The following is a 21,427-nucleotide window of genomic DNA, read 5'->3' as shown; positions in this document are numbered from 1 at the left end:
ATTCTATTAATCAATCAACAGGAAATTAATTAGCAACTATTTTGATAATCCATTTATTGTTTAAGTCACTGTTTCAGCTTTGTAATTGTGAGGGTTTTCTGCTTTTCTTTGTCATAAATGCACACAATGAACACAATATGTTTGGGGTTTGGGTTGTTGGTTTTCAAACGATTAATAAACCAAACGATTAATCAGTATGGAAATGATCATTAGTTGCAGCTCTAATTTGAAGACGTCCCCTTGGGCTCTAAGAAATTATAATGGGCATTTCATTTTCATCTCTGAAATGTTATGGAAAAAACAATTCATCCAAAAGTTATCTGCAGATTAACTAATAATGAAAATAATCTTTTGTTGCACCCCTTAAGTGTTGTCACCTTTTCAGTGCCTGATTAAATCTCTAGCAGTAGAAAACGACTGAATCGTAGACATACTGTATGTGCACAGCAGAGAGCTTCTAAATGAACCATTCACTGTTTTGTTTTTATAGGGAGACACATAAGCAAAAATATTCACTGAAGAGATCCATGCCACATATAGAGAAATTATAGCCCAAACTAATTTGCATCACTTTCACTTGTTGAGCTATCATTCATGCCACTGCAGAAGTAACTTAAAATAGTCCATCTAAATGACATAATTATGCTAGGCACTCGCAGTGCACAAAGAGACACATTAGTGTCTACAATATCAAATGAAATTACCTTGGATTAAAAAATAGCTAACATTTTTTTTTTTATTTACAAAAGACATTTAGAGAAAAAAAAACTCCATTAGCAGTCCTCCTACTGTCTCAGATCCATGTAAAAAAAAACAACAACAAAAAAAACGGAACCACTGTCACTATCCAAACATGGCCTTCACTAAACTGTTTTGTTCCAGATAGACCAGTCTATCTGAAGCTGCATGATATTCTGATCAGCTGAGAGGGCAGAAGAGGTAAAACAACAAACAAATGTACCAATTTAAAAGACACATTTGTTTAGAGGAAAACCCACAAAGGAAATCATGTGCTATTTTGAACACAAGGACCATGAAAATAAAACAGTTGATATGTTTAATCCAGCGTGATAATGTTTCATATAAAGCAAAGCTGTGGTACATTACATTGTTGGAACGAGGTTAACAGAAAGTAGAAAAAGGTCAATTGCCTAAGCCTGTGTGAGTGTGTTGTGCGTGTGTGTGTATTATGGGGTATTACAAGTGGTGGAGGAAGTATTCAGATCCTTTACTTAAGTAAAAGTACTAAAACCACACTGTAAAAATACTCCATTACAAGTAAAAGTATTGCATTGAAAATGTTAGTTAAGTATAAGTATGTAAGTATTATCAGGAGAATGTACTTAAAGTATTAAAAGTACTCAATGCAGAAAATGCCCCTGTGGCTGTTAGACTATTAGATATCATTAGATTATTATCACTCATGCATTAATGTTCAAGCGGGATTTTACTGTTATGGTTGGTTTAGGTGGAGCTCATTTGAACTATTTTGTGTAAGACTGCAACTAATAATCTAATAATTGTTTTCATTATGGATTAATCTGCTGATTATTTTCTAATCATTTGATTGTTCGGTTTGTAAAAATTCAGAAAATAGGGAGAAATTCTGTCACAATGACCCAAAGCCCAAAGTGACACCTTTACAAGGTGGCTTTACTGGCTTGTTTTGTCCAACCAATAGACCAAAAGTTAAAATTATTAAAAATAAATTAGAATTATGAAAATAATCCCTCTGAATTGTAGTGGAGTAGAAGCAGAAAGTAGCATGAGATTAAAGTACAAGTACCCTCAAGTACAGTACTAGAGTAAATGTAGTTTGTTACATTCTGACAGTGCAATACAACTCTCTGAAGACTCTCATCCCACAAATACAGTTAGTGCTTCAGTCTGTAGAGGAGCACTTCGTGGTGGCATACCCACTGTTCAAGCCACAACAGTACAAGAACTAATAAATGCAAGGACACAAAGACAAGTAACATTGCAATTAGATCACTATTTATCAGTTTCACTCTGATAATACACTCAGGGTGGAGAAAATGCAACAGAACATAGAAAATTAAAAGTTTCTAGCTCAGGTAAAATCATTAGACATCTGTAAAACTACTTTTCAGCAATGACTACATATAAATACTGAATATACAAAAAAACAACAACACAGTCATCCTTTATTCCTTAAAATGTATGATGGAAACAGCTATCGGCTGATAAAGGTGGAGGGAGGCATTTTGATGGACCTGGTTAGTCTTTGAGTCTTGTGCCTTATACAAGTTCTCACTCTAGTGGTCTGTACATGAACTGCAGTTGATTACTGCCATGCTGTGAGGGACTAATGGCAGCTGGAAGTTACACTGTGTTTGCTTGTGCTGGTGTGGTCCAGGTCTGGATTATGAGTCTAGAGGATCCAACATGGTTGGTTGGCGGGCTTTAACCTTCAGGGGGTGTTCTACAGTCCAAAGCGGGCAGGGGTGCGTCTGGGTGTCATGGGGGCCTCTTCTTTTCTTCCTGGTGTGCAGATTTTCACAACCCTGAATCAGAGAAAAATCAGTGGGAAGACAAGTTTTATTTGCTATGACAACATACTACTCAGCCTAATTCTGTATTGCTCCATTTAGTAAAATGCTAAACATCTCTTACATTAGGTAAACAGCTGTGGTTAAAAAAAAAAAAATTAAAGGCTGAAGGTGAGGAGAAGCTGAAAGTGAACATGAAAGCAGCAGGACTGGAGGAGAGTGAAAAGGCAGGCCGGTGTCTCTGTGAAGAGTGTTGGGAAGTAGAGCCTGACGCCTCTGACAGCAAATCTATCATCTATAATTACAACAGCGTGACACTTTGACACTGCCCACACTTCCCTCATCTCTCTCTCTTACACACACACACACACACACACACACACTTGCAGCAATTACAACGATCAGGCCATAACCCCCTTCTGTCACTGTGTCCCCCTCTCTCCATCTCCCTGTTCACTTCAGGAGAAATTGTTGTGCTTTCCTCAATACACAAGCTGCTAGTAGTTTCATGACAGCAATGAAAATATGTACAAGTAGGTGGACAATGCAGACGTGGGGTGTTTAGTGGATTCTAACATGTATTTTCCTCTACAGGGTCTTGAAAAGGACCATATCATTGGTTTTGAATGTTTTATACCATTCACTACAAATTATGTGTTTATTACAATATTGCAAATCATACTGCTGTGTTTTAGAAATTAGAATGTTTTGTAATCATTCATTTATATTAGTTACTTCAGATCTACATAAACTGTAGTACCACACAACAGTACTGTAACTTTGACACACACTGTGATGGATTACACAACTCAAGCAAGTTCCAGAAGTATGTTGTCTATTGATTTTCAACCCATACAAAAATTAACAGAAACCTATGATTTCCTGGAATTGTAGGAAAAATACATCGATAAATCTTAACCTGTATAGCCTACAGTAAAAATAGTCGGCAAAAATGTGAGGTACACACAGGCCTAGGTATTGTTTGAAATTTTTCGTTACTAGTGATAGTTGTTTTTTAAGTCAAACTTCTCAAACACAAGCAGCTGTTTAAGAACTATGTCTAAATAAATTTGTCTAAAACTGCCAAAATGATCATTTTAGTCCAAAACTGTCTAAACACAGATTGAGTAAAGAATAGCACAAATCTGACCAAGCATTTAATGCCTACTATCAGTACTTGACAGTAGGGCTGCAACTAATGATTATTTTCCTTATCAATTAATCTGCTGATTATTTTCTCAATTCATCAACTAATTGTTTGGCCAATAACATCAGAAAATGGTGAATAGTGAATGAAATAATGGCCATCAGACTTTCCTAAACCCTAAAGTGACGTCTTAAAATGTCTTGTTTTTTCCAACCAACTGTCCACAACACAAAGATATTCATTTTACAGTCATGTATGACAAAGAAAAGTAGCAAATCCTCACAATTGAGAAGCTGGAACCAGTGACAGTTTGACAGTTCTCTAATTATGTACTTGACAGCTTTCCATGTTCAGCCACATGTACGAAAAAAGGAAGTATTGAGGTTTGATACCCAGCCTTAAGTATACATGATTGTACTTCAGGAGCTAAAACTTGTGGTATTGTCCTTTATGTGCTTCATATGGAACTACAAGGGCCCCCACTTCTAGCTCTTACCACTTATGTGGTTCCAAAAACACTAATACTGTTTCACTTTTATATACAAAACAACTGACTGGGCCATTTACTAATTCACACCACTGATCTGTGCTGGTGGGCAGGGAGACAGGTGATAAGCAGCCAGCACATGAAAGCGTAAAGCAAAGTATTTCATCCTGGTCACACTGAACTCATAGAGGAGAAGCTTGTGAGGCCTGCAGGAGGACAAAGGCAGCCAAGAGCCCAGGAGAGCTGACAACATTCATTATCACACATCCTGCTTCCTCTGCTTAAATATAATTCTTAATCCTATACCTCCAGAGTGATTTTCAACAGATCTGTTACAGACATGGTCATACAAACTCAGAGAGATAAACCAGCTGATTAATTAACAATAAAAGTTTGTTTTTTAAGTCTGTCTTTATAACCTTATTTCTCTCTGTAAAGCTCACAGATGGGTGTGAAATTAATTTTTTGGTCTAATTTGAAATTGAACGTTCCCCTCCTTTCTCTGCTCTGCTATGGCACAATTTAAATTGCTGCAGTAATGGGGGTCAGCCAGGTGTCAATATTATTTCTTTTTGTCTCATCTGGAGGGACCAGAGGTGAGAAAAGCTCATCATGAAGAGTGAGAGAGGTGGAGTAGAGAGAGTGGGCGAAGAGGAGAGGGAGGGAGGGATGAAGATATGGATTGGCAGCGAGGTAGGTAAATTAAATGTTTCTATCTTGCCTATGTGGAAAATTAGAGCCACGGGGAACTATTGTTAGATGAGGCCCGTGTGTGATGAGGAGGCAAAAAGGAAGAGCGATGGTCGCTGACTTACTTAACACTGCCAGTGTTGCTCTTCTTCTCCTGCTCCTCTCGACGCGCTCGCAGCTGCTCCTCGGCCAGGGACATCTCCTCCTCCATGTTGCTGATCTCCTCCTTGGCCCGGCGACGGTTCTCCTGGAAGAGCAACACAAACAGATGAGGAAGGTATACAGATAAATAAGAAAAACTTTATGAGATGTATTTTAGTCAATACAGCTGATGAGTTTATATGTGCACAAGGTACACTATGTTACCAAAAGTTTGTGGAGACCCAAACATTACAGCCTTATCTTATTCAAAAACCCTGGGAATTAATATGCTGCTATGACAGCCTCAACTCTTCTGGGAAAGCTTTCCACAACATTTTGGAACCTGGCTGCAGAGATTTGCTCACATTTAGTCACAAGAGCATTAGTGAGGTTGACCACTGAAGTTGGGCGATAAGGCCTGGCTCACAGTCAGCGTTCCAGTTCATCCCAAAAGTGCAGGTCAGTCAAGTTCTTTCACGCCAAACTGGGAAAATCATTTCTTTATAGACTTGGCTTTCTGCACAAGGGCATTATGTTGAAACAGGAAAGGACCATCCCTAAACTACTGCCACATCATTGGAAGCACGCTATTGTCTAAAACAGTGGTTTCAAATATGCTGGTTGGGACCCCCACTAAAAGGTCATTAGATAAATCTTAACAAGATAGGAAAGCAAAAAATATATTTTTGGCAAATTTTGAAATATTTTTCAGACTTTATGCTAAAAATTGCTTTTTTCCTCTTGTGAATTACAATTTTATCTCCTCATGTCCCTACACATTTTTCAGATAAAAGCAAAGAAAAAAATTACTTTTTAGTTGAACTGGTCACAACCAGTGGACATATGCAACCAGTGACAAGCGGTCGCATTCTAAGAGGTCACAAGCCAAAATGGTCAGGAACCACTGGTCAAAAATATTATTGTATGCTGCAGCACTAAGATTTCCCTGGATTAGAACTAAGGGACAAAGCCCAAATTATGAAAATCAGCCCCAGAGCAGAAGTACACAGACATTCCTATCTACATAATTTTGGCTGTGTTGTAAATTAACCTAATAAGCATTGTACTTGCTCAATGCCTTGCCTTGTCTTGCCTTACCTGTCTGCTTTTACCCGCATGTTTGATGCTATAAAACATGGGCCCAAGTTCTGCCAGCCACTCTCCGTCCACTGCAGTCACACACTGCATGTACTCCTACAACACAAAGCACAAGTTAAACATCAACAGCACATATATCATTAATTGCTTTCATGCTTTCAAGTTCTGCAGCCGACAGACTTTTTACCTTGGTGGTCATGACGAGCTCGTGGTAGATGATGTAGTCAGGAGTGTAGCCCATACCAAACAGGGAGCTGGTAGGATGGAGGTGACATGGCATGCCTGTCCTCACGTTCACATATTCACCAATGCCCTGGGAGCAAACACAGGCATAAATAACAAATCAAATGTGCGACTCTGGATAGGAAAATGGGACACTGTGTGTAGTGTACTGAAGTTTAACTGTGTGTTGGTCTAAATGTGTGTGTTTGTGCCTGCATCTGAGTGCACTTTAAGGTCAGAGCAAAGCAAGTCATCTGGGTTAATTTGCTTCTCCACCTGGCTTAGACAGCAGGAAAATAAATTTGAAGTATATCCAACACTGCTGGGATTGCTTGGGTTAGCCGGCTACTCATAAGTCAAATGGAGACCCTTGATTATATAGTCATGATTTCAAATTCCCTTTCAGATTTTAGCGCTGTATTAATGTGAGGCCAGAAGGGATATTTCACCACTCTGTAATTATGCTGCTATAAATCTGCCACAACCAGTTGCCACTAGGCATAACATATTAACTGAGGAAAACCCAGAGTGCAGGAAGTACCTTGAGCTTGGCAGCCTGGTGGAAGTAGGCAGCACAGATGCACTTTCTGATGATGTCCCAGTCTGACCCACAGGAAATAAGGTTCATCCTCTGCTGTACCATGATGTCCTTTAACTGGGAGCGCACCTCACGCACCTGCACAAAAACAATATGCATTGAAAGTGGAACCACATAGAAAACTCTTCGAACCTGTTGGCTTGCAATCAAGTGTTTTAGGGTAAAATATATATCATTGCTGTCATGTGAAAATCCGTTAATCAAAAAAATTTTCAGAGTATTAGACTATCTCAGTAGGAAATATCAGAAGTCCCCATATTTACAGACTGATAACAACTATATTTAAAATAATTCAACAGGATACTGAATAGGCCTCACAGGACCTGAATCATATACTACACATATTCAAACACTAAACTAAAAGCAAGAAAACAATGCACAATTTAAACTGATATTAACACATGATCATCTCGATGTGCTGGAACTCAAGTGAAACCTGAATGACAGGTTTCCATCCAGAGCCAGAAGGTTTAGATAAACGGAGTCTGACCTTGCGCATGGCCTTGGTGTGGATGAAGTGCTCGTTGCACCAGATGCTGGAGTAATTATTGTTCTTCCACTGCATGTAGACGTTAAGGTAGGTGAGGTGGTCGCTCTCTGGGACTGAGAACTTCTCTCTCACCTGGTCACTCTCCTCCTCACGACCCTGCAGAGAGACACAGATTGAGTTTTCTGGGATTTTTTATTATCATTTTAAGGTTATTTTTGTTTCCATTGTGGAATATTGTTCTACACCAACAAATAATGTTATGCATTTAAATGTGTGAATTATTAAATACAGTATTTAAAAATGCAATAATTGTTTTTTTGGCCACGCAGGAGAAAACAAGCTGTGAACACAACATAGATATACATATTGTTTGTTACCTTTTGAGCAACAAATTTGCTAGCAGTTGCACATTTACACATCTAGCAGTTACGGAGCAACATTATCATTCATTTGTAGTTGAGTTTTCTGGTCACCTGGCGAATAATTCCAATATTCACTCTCTTTTAGCTGTGCTTTTGGTTTCTGCCAACTATGTTCACCAGGTAGGCAATTGTGTCTGTCTGCCATTTGGTGCTGGACAGGTAGTGTGCTGATGGTTTTTAGAGCTATTTCACTAAAAAGAGCTGCCTGCTACAACCGAAAAGAACGCTATGAGAGTGAACTAGAATAGTATATTTGTGGGCTGGAAAAGCAAAACAATCAGCTGAAAACACTATAATGCTCCATAGAGCTGCAGACTCGGGTGATAAGTCTCAGTGGGTTTATCACTACGAGCGACCCCGTTTCCCAAACAAGTAGCCATGTGACCCATTGTTAATATAAAAATATGGATTAAAGCCGCTTTTACACAACAAAATACATGAATACAAATGGATTCTTAAAAAAAAAAAATGATATAGGGTTGGCAGCCTTCCATCTATTTCACACTGACACTTTACAGTAAGTTTATGATAAACAGTATGTGTTTCAATTATGAATTTTTAAAATAAGACGTACCTTAGGTCTGTAGAAGATGGCCGGCACAGACAGCATGGAGACGACGATAAGGATGTCAGCACTGCAGCCCATATCGCAGGACACAATCAGCATCTTGGAGAGGGCGGGGTCGAGGGGAAACTCCACCATCAGACGCCCTGTCGGTGTCAAAGCACCTGAAAGGCCAAAAGAGAACACAATTACTAGGTAAAAAGTGAAGAAAAGTGCATGAGATGTGAAGAAAGTAGGAGGGATGAGCACAAGACGAGTGATAAGCTTCTTTTCCATCAAAAGCCTGCTGGCGTGAGGGAGAAACCAGCATAATGTGACACCTATTTGTCTATCACCTTGAGAGGAGGATGAACTGCTGACAGTTGAGAATATTTGTAGAGAAAAAAAAAAGTGAGATCCAAAACTTTGCCAGTCCTGATTTAAATGATTAGACGACAGAGTCTAAGAAGCTTATGAGGAGGAAAAGCAGAGAAGCAGAGCAGCTAGTATGGGGCAGGCAAGCCTTAATCAGAGATAATCTGCTGTTAACACACCATACAGGGAATCATCAAAAGTCCCCCCTTATCCCCAAATCCCTAAATCCCCTGGAATCTAGCTAAGGATGAGACAGAAATGAGACCCAACCAGTCAAATCAAACACGAGATCAGTTACTAGGCAATTACTCCACTGGCTAAATGTCACAACTACTGCCTCCAGGTCTGTTTGCAGTGTCTGCATCATCACTGCAGCATCCTTTAAACAGCTAGTCCCCTGCCTGTGTTTGTGGTGTCAGCATCACTGTAGCAGCTCAAAGCAACGCTGAGGGGGAAAAACAACCCTCAAATATCACAGCTTCATCTTCATCTCTAAAGGAGGATGATTTATGTTGTTTGGCCCTACTGTATATAAGACAGGTCTAGGCCTTGTAAGGCCTGCTACTAGAGGTAGGGAAAAGAAAATTGATACAACATATAATTAGAAGACTTTGCATTATTAATACATGATGGATAAGTATTAATCTTTTATCGTTAAATTATTTATATGTTTAAATTGGATCTGAAAGGATTAGTTGACTAATCAATTAGTCAATCAACAGTTTTAATTTTAAGTTTTACAGTTTTGAAATTAATTGGCAATGATTTTAATAATCAAATAAGATATTTTTTGCAAAACTTCTGTGGTTCCAGCTTCTCAAATGTGAATATTTGCTTGTTTTCTTTTTCTTCTATGACGGTAAATGGAATATCTTTGGATTTTGGACTGTTGGTTGGACAACACAAGACATTTGAAGACATCACCTTCAGCCCTGGAAACTTGTGATGGACAGAGCACAGTTAAAACTTTACATTTTATTAGATCTGTATCTTTTATTAGATAAAGCACATCTTGACAAAGTCTTTCGGGACACAATTAGCCGTCAAAAAGGTAATCATTACAGTATATTACAATACTCAGAATATGAAAAGTCTATTAAATATGTCAATCTCATGTAAATGCAAGTATCTTATCAACATTTTATGATGCCTCTGGTAACTCCAACCTTTGTTCACTACCCACCTGTGTTGTCCAGAGCTCCCAAGATCCAGAGCTGGTACATGGAGTTGAGCATGTTGTCCTCAGGTGGTGGATCCATGAAGTGGAAGAGGAGCAAATCCTGAACACCCAGAGACTTCAACAGCAGGACTACGTTGGCCAGGTTGGTCCTCTGGATCTCTGGTATGGTGGTAGTCAGCATCTCATTCTTAAAGGCACTCTGAGTGTAGAGCCTGGACAGAAATAAGGGTACAGAGACAGACATGGACAAAGACAGACACAGTCAGTGTGAAATTTAAGCCACCAAGAATGACAATATACTAAAATCTGATTTTTCTAAACAAGAAAAATGTACAGATGTTTGTACATATTTTTTTATTTTTGACGTAAACTGAAACACTGCACAAACAGAGACAGAGCAATGAGGAATATGCTCCTTTGGGCCATGAGGTTATGTGACACTGATGTGAATTATTTTGTTCTCCAATATGTGCAGACATGTCAGTGGAGTTCTAACTAAGCAGTAAGCGCCAGATGCAGATCATCTGCAGAGGAAAATTCACAAAACTACAATTTATTTAGGGAGTTAAAGTAAAGGACCTTATTTTACAAAGCTTTTGCAACAATTACAGCTGTCTGATATGGGTGCTTATTATTACAGAATGATTCAAATGTATATGGAGGTGTTGAGCTTGTGAGTGAGTGCCTGTAGTCATAGCTAAAAGGGTCTTTGAGTGTGGAATTCTTCACGCAAGTGAAGCAAACCACTGTGACTCACTCTCTGTGCTCTATAACACATACACACATCCACAGCTACTCAAACACCTTGACTGTACTCTGTAAAGCCGCTTCAAAACTGATTCTTCATAGATTTGTGTGAGCTCGTGTGTAAGAGCAGGTGGGCAGGATTAATCCAGAAATATGTGGGCTTTCATACGAATCCTAGCTTATTAGCAATGCAAAATGTATCATCCTGTGTGTGTCTATGTCACTCAGTCTTTACTTAAGTAAATGTGGCAAAAGAGGGAGGGGTCAAGTGAAACCTCTGACAGGGTCTTTTGTGGCACATTTCCCTGCCATAAACAGAGTTAAACTGCATGAAATCCTCTGGAGATTAGGGTTCTGGCCCACTCTCTCTCTTCCTGCCTCTGAATGTCTTGAAAGCACGGTCATGTCACACATCCAGAGCCCAGAGCCCAGAGCAAACCATCTCAAACGACTGAAGGGAGAAAACACACTTTAACAACAGTTGTGCTACATTCTCAGGGAAGCAGGAATGGAAAAGAATCATCATATTCAGGTGATTTATTTCTGAATGTGAACTAAGATAGACACCAGAGTGGGAAAATAATACATGTTCCTGCTCTCAGGTGACTGTAAAAAGAATAACAAAAAGAAAGTATTCTCCCTTTTGTAGGATCAGAAGACTCTTGGTATTGTCGGCTAAAAGCCAAGGGTAAGAGCAGCCTTGCAGGAACCTGAATATGGCAAATCTATTAACAGTGCACCAATTCCAGCTCAACACTACTTGTGGTTGTGTGCATGTTTGTGAACACAAGACAAAGGTCATTACCTGTAACACTGCCCTGGTCCTGTACGTCCTGCTCTGCCAGAACGCTGGTTGGCATTAGCCTGGCTGATGGGATAAACCTGTAGAGCATCCATTCCAATGCGAGGATTGAAAACCTGTTGACAGAAAAAAGGAAGTGAGTAAAACAAAAATGGTGTGAGATTGGTTTAAACTTGAACAAAGGCAAAGGACTTTAAGAACTGCAGCGTGAAAAAATATATATATACACAATGTAACCTTAAGTTTGCAGTATCCCGCATCCACAACAAACATGATTCCATCCACAGTAAGGGAGGTCTCAGCGATGTTAGTAGCAACTATGCATTTCCTCACACCATCTGGAGCCTAGCAGAGGAAAAATTAAAGGCAGTCAAATTTGTTTCCTCACGTGTGTTTATTACAAGTACTCATAGATGTAAAGTGTAGAAATGAATGCAACATTATAGGCAGTAACAGATACAAACTTTCTGGAAGATCTTGGCCTGGAGGTCAGAGGGCAGCTGGGAGTAGATGGGCAGCACAGCTAAAGGAGGAGCGTTCTCCAAGTCCTCCAACCGCTCCACGATCTGATCTGACGTCACCTGCAAGGACAAGGATATACCTTACTTCAATTGGGAACACAAAATGGAAAGAACCTTGTGTTCCTTGTCCACTGACAAAATACAGATAAATGTATATTTAAAAAAAAAAAAAAAACTATGGAAAGGATATGGCCAGCAGGGTATCAGGGAATTGACAGATCACATTCTGTATTTTTGAGAGCAAAAACTAATGGTATACACAAGTCAGGTGATTGTGTTGCCCAATGAAGAGATTATATATGGAAAAAACATGTCAACTTTATTTATACAGCATTGTAAATGAAATTCGGATCACAGTCCTTTATGCCAAAATATGTGAGTGATAATAGCAGCCATGTCCCTCACCTCAATATCCTCCTGCCCGGGCATAAAGATGAGGATGTCTCCTATCAACCCACTGAGGTGGATCTGCAGGGCCTGCTTTACTGCTGCCTCCACGTAGTCCTCCTGAGGAGTCTAGACAGCACAAAACACAACAAATTAGTCCAATAACAAAAGAAAAAAAACACTGATGACACTACAACAACCAAAACATAATTCATAGAATTTTGACACAACAGTAGAGTCAGCTTTTTATTGTTATAAAGTTAGTTCACATATCAATTTATACAGTATATGTATTGTCTATAGGGTATTTGATAAACTGAAAGCTATGTGTTTGTAATGAAAATATGACTAAATGTGATACATCACTTGCCTATGTCGGTCATATAGACTTTTCTTAAGGTTAAACACATATTTTAAAAAGGTTAAAGATTGCATTATAATGTAAGATTATTTTACTTTGATATTATATGTTTGTCTTATTAAGACAGTCTCAGAAAAATTACTTATCAGTAGTAATTCCTGAAATATGGAATAATAATAATAATAATAATTATCTGAAGCTGCCAAAAGGATCTAGTGGCAATGATGTAATGTATTGGATGTAGTGTAAGTGCCTTTAAGTGTAAGCTGGATGGAAACAAAAAGATACCTTGCTAAACAAGATGTCTACGGGAAATGTTCTTCCTGGAATGTGGAATATGGGAACGTTGCCAAAAAATGCTGCAAACTTGTCTGAGTCCATAGTTGCAGAGGTAACTATGAGTTTCAAATCAGTGCGTCGAGATACAACCTGATGGGAAACAGTGGACAGAAGAGAGACGGTTGAATTAAATCATAGTGTATTTACACTGAAATCAGAAAACAGCAATAACCTCACTAGGTAATTTATTATTTAGACACACCGCAGGTGCAGCTGTGTGTATGTCTTCAAAATAACAAAAAGGAATCTTGGTTGTCAGTTAGTTGTGTACTGACCTCACGTAACAGGCCGAACAGCACATCAGTATTTAGGGAGCGTTCGTGAGCCTCGTCCATGATAACAGCACTGTAGTGGTCCAAGTCTGACTCCCTCAGTGACTCCCTGAGGAGGATACCGTCTGTCATGTACTTTATCAATGTTTTCTCAGACGTGCAGTCCTCAAAACGGATTGCGTAGCCCACCTGCAGGCAACATTGTAGGGATAATCAACTTACATCAAATATCAATGTTAATCAGCTCCAGTGTTTCCCTTTATTGTTGCTCCTCATTCAGTTCCTGACAAATCCCAGGCCAGAAACACACACACACACACATACACTCTATTTTCCCTTTTTCCACTAGATGGCAGTGTTACACAGCATATAACTTACTATTGAGTTTGTGGGGAGCCCTCAGACTGGGCATTACTCAATGCAATAATTACTGTAGTGTACAAGGCGTTCAAAAACAACAGCAGATACAATAGCTCTGTTTGTCTCTACTCAGAAGTCATGGGGCAACTACATCGATCAGGTGTCAGACAGGATTTAAACAAGTTCACAGTTTTACCATATTAGTTAAATTAGTTTTTTGAAATTGAAAACAAAAAGGCAAGAGTTCAAGTTCTTAATCAAATTTTCTGTAAATGCTACAACTACTCTCTGGTTCAAATTTAGCTTACCCCAACTCAGCAGTTGTGCAATGAATGATTCCAACAGACATTTTGGACACATTCACCTTCAGTTTTAAGTTTAAGTTTAAGGTTACTTTTATTGTCTCCCACAGGTAAAAATTCTCAGATTAATGGAATTGCTGCATCAAAACCAAACATCACAATAAAAAACACATTAAATAAGAAAACACATTCAAACACTAGCGTGATTTAAAATAACCAAGCAAATTAGTCACAAAGCCATTCACTCTGGTAAAAACTACAAAAAATCCAAGGCATAATCTCAAAAGCATACACGTCTCACTTTACATGCTTACGAGCAAACACACCGTCGGTAAAAAACCTGCAGTTAAATGAGTTGCCCAATAATAAGTTTAAATAACGGAGGGACAAATTCAGTTTATATGTTTATAACAATTGTGCTTACACAATGGGACCCTGTAATTCATTAGCACATACTCAGAGGGGGTGGAGGGAGGGTTCCCCACAATCTTCCCTGCCATCTTAACCAGACTAAAGATTTCAGCGTTAAACTTAAAAGTTGCAGCAGCTGGTAATACCATAACGTAAAATGGAGTCTATGGTAGCTCTATAAAAAATGTGCATTATATTCCTGCAGACACCAAAAGTCTCAGAAGGAAATGGAGGCACTGATCAGACAGCTGTCTCACCTCTTCTCCAAGGTTGGTGCCAATCTCTTCACTGACTCGCTTGGCCACACTCATGGCTGCCACTCTTCGGGGCTGAGTACAGCCCACCATGCCATAGCTAGTGTAGCCATCCTCATGCAGGTACTGAGTCAGCTGGGTGGTCTTCCCACTGCCCGTCTCCCCAACAACAATCACAATGCTGTTGTCCCTGCAGATGCCGGTAAACACATTGAAACAGTCAAAGTTATGACTCACTCAAAGAATATTGCATTAGTTTTAATGTGAAAATTGGATTTAAAATTGGATTTGAGGACAGCAATGAACTCCGGATATCAATACCTTATGATGTTAAGAAGTTGCTGCCTGACAGCAAAAATAGGCAGGTACTGTCTCTGTTCCAGAAGGGTTTTCTTCTTAGCAAACTCACTGTTGGCCTCATTCTTTTCTTTCATGTGGTCTGCAAATTTCTGCTCTGTTCTGTAAGGCAGAGAGAGAAAAATAACCAAAAAATTAATATTGGATTATTAAAAAGAAAATGTAAAATGTCATCTAGATTCAAACTTTGCATAGACAGTCCGGTCACCTGTAGTCTACTTTGCCGTCCTCGCCTACCACTTTGCCCCCAGAGATGTCTTCATCCTCCTTCTTCTTGATCCCCATGATATCCCCCAACTTGGTGCCTGCCAATTCCCAGTGTTTGTGCTGTGCCTGAAAACATAATTATTCATATTAATTATATCATGTGATTATGAAGATTAAATCTTCAGTCTGTAACTGCACACACAGATTGCAATTTCATGCACATTCACAGAGGAGATTATGGAGCATCTGGTGTTGCATTTGTCAAGTTGTTCCACCTCACTGATGGTGGTTTGCAGTTAAAATGTCATCAACCAACCAGGTGAGGTGATCATGAATAAATAATTTACTGAAGTGATGAAGTTAGACAGCATTGGCATTATCAACCAGACAGGTGCACACCAACAAGCTCCATTAATATCTCTCAACAGCAGAGAATGAAGATTATTGATTATTGATTATTTGATTATTTCTCCATACAGATGAATATAACAATGCCCCATTAATATCTCTCAACAGCAGAGAATGAAGATTATTGATTATTGATTATTTGATTATTTCTCCATACAGATGAATATAACAATGATATATTTATTTCAAATCCTTACTGGTTTTAGCTTTTATATATATATCATGAACTATTCATCTGATCCATACTTTTATTAATATCACAGGAACAGTGTTGCTTACAACACACAAAACAAAACCCAAGTATTATGCAAACCTTGCATAATTCTGTGTGATTTAAACGGCTGTAAAATGTATGGGTATTCAGCATTTCAGCAGCAGTTATTTGGTTACCTTATAAAGGGTTAATGCAACAATTTTAACCCTACAGTTATTTCCAAGTGCTTTTACAATTGAGAATAGCAGAATCTCTATCTGAGAGGTCCAGGACTTGCCATTAGTATATTACTGTCATAGTAATTTTATAGAGATCTTAACCTTATGTATACATAAAAATGTGTTAACCCTTTCATACCAAAGTCAAGCAGTGTCAGACCCACATTAAACCCTGGTCAGGATCAGGATCACAAAGCCAGGTTGGTGCCGTTCACTGGGTCTCTGCATTTGTCTAAGTAGTACCCTGAGTTTTAGTTAATAATCCGGCCAAACCTTCTTGCGTTCTTTCTGCTCACGATGTTTGCGGACAAGCTGGCTGCCTTTACGAGAGATGATGGCCATGTCAGAGGTAGCATCTTTTACAGGGATGACAGGCTCTGGCTGTAGCAGAAAAACAAATATAAACATAAAAACATTTAGATCAAAAACAAACTCTTTGAGTATCGTTCTGACAAAAATATGACATGTAAGGCACTGAATCATTATTTAATATTTTGTCACAGCTGTTTGTCCAAACTAGTGACTAAAGAACAGAACGGTTTAGGTTTTGTTTACCTGCTTAGTGAAGACTATTCTTCCATCCAGAAAGGGAGGAACCAGGTTGTGAACCAGCAGGTGAACCTTAGCAGCATTGTCCTCCTCAAAGTCTTCATCTACCTCCAACCTCTGGACCACACCACTGGTCAGCATACGGTTGGTCTCCCACCGCTCATTATCCTGAGAGAAGAAACACAGCTGTTATATATACCAACAAAGACACATGCACTAACAAGACAAATGCACAAATAAGTAGACACATATACAGTATATGCCTGTGCATGCAGACACACAGTTCTGATTGGGCTGATATGAAGCACTGTGGTAGCACCTCATTGATCTGTCGTTTCTGGGCAGATATTCTTTTTTGAGTCTGCTTCTGAAGGATCTGCTCTCTCTTCTTTACATATTCTTCAGAGGTAGAAGTGAAAGGGTTGTGGAACTCATCATAGCCTTCATCCATCATGTACCAATCTCTGTCTGCTTGCTGCAAAACAGTGAGACAAATAGAGAAAAACGCTTATCACCAGAAAACAGTTAATAGTTTCTTTGAGGCATAAATGAGGTATAACTGTGACACTCACTTTCTGGTCCTCCTGCCACTGGTCTTTCTCGTCCTCATTATCAAACATAATACCTCCCTCACCATCTTCTTTCCTACCTGAAGAAGAGACAGAATAAGAAATGTTATCAGACATACAGTATTTAAATCTCGCATGTGAGCAGAAAATGGCTTATTTTTAGAATAGTACCTTTTCCTTGTGATAAACGAGGTGTGGAACCCAGATGCTTTCTGTCATTGGCCCACTCATTGTACTTGTATGATGGGGTAGGCAGGGGTGTGTCGTCAGGGTAACGGCCTCTGACTGACCTAAGCACACAGCAGACAGATGTTATGTAAACATCACGTAGCATTAGTTTCTCAGCAGCTTAGCATTTCATGTCGAATGTGAAAAGCAGAACTTACAGTGCGGATTTATAAAAGCCTCTGATATGTCTAAGTGACAGTACATAATAGGAGTGTAATGACAATATTTTGCGATACAAAAATGTGACAATATGCATCATAGAGCTTAAAAAGGTATTATCAAATACAAATAGCCATGTTGTAAAATGCTAATAACCGGTAGCTGTCATCACCATTGCATTGGAAATTGAATTTGTGGACAAATAAGGTGTTTGGAGAATGTTCAGTCTCAACCCCCCCCCATTCTTCAAGTACATTTTATGTAGGTAAGGATCTGCTTGCAAAATTAGGTATAATTAAGTATTTCTGATTCTGATTTTTCCATTCACAATTATTCTGCATTGAAGTGCATTGAACCATCATGTATTGTTTGTTATTACAATTCCACTATCTACTTTAAGTACATTTTAAAAATAAAACTATGGCTTTGATTTCAGGGGAATAAAAAGGTTGAACTGAAATGAATGACAGTTAGTTTACCTGTCTCTCCTCTCACTATCTCGGCTGGAGCGATGGCTTCGCTCTGAGCGGTCCAACTCTCTGTTAGACGGGGTAGGGGACGGAGACTCCCACTGGGAATGCCGTGAACTGGCATAACCACTATCATCCTCTTCCCAGTTGGAGCGTGAGGGTGTGAAAGAATCTATGTAAAAACAAAATAAGTTTAGTCAACCAATAAAATATATGGTCTTTGGAACAAAGAAAAATATAAATAATAAATTGAAATAAAAGTAAATGAATAAAACAAAACTACCTCTGGGGCGATGCTGTGGTGTCAGGGGCTCATCTCTCTTACTCCCCCGGCTGATGCGATCAGACCAGCCATCTCTCTGAGAGCGCTCGCTCCTCTCACCACGCTCCGACCGGCTGCCACGGCTATGGCTGCTCTCTCGCTCATCTGATAGACAAAGACAGGGGAAAGTTACTCTCAACAACAACGACTGATCTAACATTTACTATCATTATCGATTGATCTACCAATTATGTTCGTCAAATAATTGATCCATTTTACAATGAATAAATAAATGTAAGAAAAAGTAAAATAATTAACCATCTGCTCATCACAAATGTAATTACTTATTGTTCTGAGTAAAAAAAAAAGTCTAGTCACATTAAAATACAATTACTACTACATGACCAAGTAATCTTTAGAATCACCTTTGTCACTCCTTCGGTCTCTGCCCTTATCTCTGCTCCTTTCTTTGTCTCTTTCTCTGTTGTGGTCCTCTTTGGAGGAGGCGTAGACTCCATGCTCACGTCTGTCTTTTTCTCTCTGCTGGTGTCTGCGTCGGAACTCTTCACTGACCCCTCCGGGGTTTGAGGGTGTCTCTGCGCCAGTCACACGATACTTCCTGCTGGCATGATGAAAATAAAATATTACAAATTAGTCATACTATACGTATGTGTACACTACTACAGTTAGTAACATAATCAATGTGTAAAAGGGGAACAAAGAAAATACTAGGAATACATAAACATTAAAAGAAAGGCAAGTTAATTTATGTTTTGCAGTGACTCACAGATAAGGTGGTCTTTTTCTCTGAAAGAACTAAAATCCACAAAAAAGTGCTTTAAAAATGTTCCAAAATGGGATGCCCAGGGGTATAGAGACCCAAAGTATTTAATATTAAATAAATAAATAAGACATTATAAAATAAACGATCATATGAACAAATACAAAAATAATACAAAATTGTAAAATAATCCAATACATTTTCAAAATTGTTATATTATAAAATTGTCCTGCATTTCAGTCATGCAGGTTCATTGCAGTTTTTATTTCAAAATGTCTATTTTTATTTCACACCACCATTTTAATTCATAATGCCACTTTTCATCCCAATGTCTTTGCAAAGTGGCATTATAAAATAAAAGAATATGTTTTGTTTGAATTTATTCATATGACTTTTTAATTATCATTATGTCTATGTCTAATGTTCATTTGGCACTTCATAGACATGACGGATTGGTGTTGCCTGTCTATTTATACATTATCCATAATTTTCAATACAATGTTATTCTGTGTGAAGCACTGACACGTACCTCTCCTTCTTACCACCTCTGTTCTCCTCATCATCTTCTTCATCAGACCCAGAGTCACTTTTACCTTCCTCCCAGTCCTTATAGGAGGAAACTTTTGACTTCTTTCTATTTGTGTCATCCCCACTAGCATCTGCCTGTTCCTTACTCTCACGCTCCTTCCTTTTCTGAGCTGCCAGCAGATCCAAGCCCAGCAAGGAGGTGCGTGGAGTGGGTGCCCGAAAAACATGGGGCTCTGCAGCAGCACTTTTCTTCTTTACTATCAGTCCACCAACTTGAGCAGCTGGATCTGTCCCTTCCAGCCTATGTATGGACACATCGTCATCCATTATCTGTGGTGAAATAATGATATGTGCAAAAGGTGAAAATGTGTAAAGCTACACATTATTAAGAAATCTGTAAATTTTTTTGATGAATCGATTGATCTATAAGTAGGTAAAAAAAAAAGTGAGAAATGCCAATCACAAGATCCTAGACTCAAAGGTGACCTCTTCATATTGCTTGCTTTGTCCAACCAACAGTCCAAAACCCAAAGATATTCAGTTTACTGTCGTAGAAGACGACAGAAGAAAATCTGCAAACGCTCACATTTGAGAAGTTAGATCCAGTTAAATTTCAGCATTTTTGCTTAAAAATGACTTAGGCAATTAGCTGATTACCAAAATTGTTGCAAATGAATTTTCTGTCGATCAGCTATTGATTAATCAACTAATTGTGTCAAATCTAATTGACAATTATATAAAACAGAGAACAGCAGCAAATCCTTTCAGTGGAGAAGCTGCAACAAGAAAATGTTTGCTATTCTTTCTTAATAAATCACTTGAACAATGAATGCGTTACCAAATCTGTTGTCGATTAATTTTTTTCTATCTAATCGATTCAGCACTACATTGAACCGAAATTCGTGACAGTTTCCGACCCTGGACACTTAGTGAGTTGTAAAATTACAGGCGTTTGTTTTTATTTACCACAAGAACAATTATTTGTTACTTTCAGCTAAAAGGGGTAACGTCTAGTAATCTATTAACTTACTCAGAAACAATCCGAGAAGACATTGATAACTTTATTAGAAAGTCGTAACTCATCCATCATATATGATATTTACACAATCAGCATCTTTTTGGCCATTAGTAGTAGCCCCATGTGTCACCTCAACACTGCGTATGTTATTCCAAAGTCACAAATAGGGCTAGGTTCATAAGTAAGTAAGTACAATTATTATATTTTTCCCTTGTTTAATAACAGTTGGATGAAATTAAATTAAACTCTTACCTCAAACGTACCTTAGATAGAGCAGCTAGCTTTAGCTAGCGTGCGAGATATCAGGTTGAGTCCTGACTAGGCCGGGCGGCAAATCGCGGAGAAGTGCCGCGTGTTTCTTTGGGTCTAAAATGCAGAAATTCTCATATCAAGTTAAACATTTGAGGTCAACTAATGGACGCGTAAATAGTCCCGAAAATGAGGAACCTGTGGCTGTCGCTGGAAAATACTTAAACTGCGGCTTTCGTAACTACAATGCGTATGTTTACAGACACGGGAGCAGCCATTGCAATCCCACAATTCTAAGGGGTAGCAGAAAAAATATTTAAAACTTTATTTAAACAGATTGTGTTTACACAGGGAGATGAGTGAGAAAAAATAAAGTAGGTAACGGCAATAAATGTGAACAATAAATACAAAACTAAATATTTAATCAAATTCAAACGCTTAAGTGCACTAAATAATTAAAACAAATCAAAACAAATGCCTTATATGCCCATAACTGTCTAAAAAATAGATAATAGACGACAGGAATTGAAACAGACCTAAATCCTATTGA

General features: G+C 38.6%; 1 protein-coding gene across 4 annotated transcripts; it reads right to left on the bottom strand.

Moving 5' to 3' along the window:
• Positions 1-1,043: 1,043 nt before the first annotated feature.
• Positions 1,044-21,346, bottom strand: dhx38 (DEAH (Asp-Glu-Ala-His) box polypeptide 38). 4 transcript variants are annotated; one of them, XM_044197187.1, is made up of 27 exons: positions 20,881-21,346; positions 19,612-19,940; positions 18,727-18,923; positions 18,323-18,466; positions 18,049-18,211; positions 17,354-17,472; positions 17,186-17,262; positions 16,933-17,088; positions 16,620-16,781; positions 16,338-16,445; positions 15,226-15,350; positions 14,982-15,119; positions 14,664-14,850; positions 13,337-13,522; positions 13,011-13,151; positions 12,380-12,490; positions 11,918-12,034; positions 11,691-11,798; positions 11,457-11,569; positions 9,908-10,116; positions 8,380-8,534; positions 7,384-7,539; positions 6,837-6,971; positions 6,261-6,386; positions 6,074-6,169; positions 4,960-5,081; positions 1,044-2,525 (listed from the first exon to the last, which is right to left on the bottom strand). In XM_044197187.1, exons 2-27 carry the CDS (start codon positions 19,935-19,937, stop codon positions 2,444-2,446), a joined length of 3,759 nt encoding a protein of 1,252 aa, XP_044053122.1. In that variant the 5' UTR covers positions 19,938-19,940; positions 20,881-21,346; the 3' UTR covers positions 1,044-2,443. The 4 variants fall into 4 exon arrangements, with proteins under 4 accessions (XP_044053122.1, XP_044053139.1, XP_044053131.1 ...); XM_044197204.1 differs by having other exon boundaries at positions 18,727-18,920; positions 20,881-21,189; XM_044197196.1 differs by having other exon boundaries at positions 20,892-21,189.
• Positions 21,347-21,427: the final 81 nt, after the last annotated feature.

This window comes from Siniperca chuatsi, linkage group LG1 (genome assembly GCF_020085105.1).
Source record: "Siniperca chuatsi isolate FFG_IHB_CAS linkage group LG1, ASM2008510v1, whole genome shotgun sequence".
NCBI lineage: Eukaryota > Metazoa > Chordata > Actinopteri > Centrarchiformes > Sinipercidae > Siniperca > Siniperca chuatsi.
The sequence above is the reverse complement of the archived record's forward strand: the minus strand, read 5'-3'. Positions and strand labels throughout refer to the sequence as shown.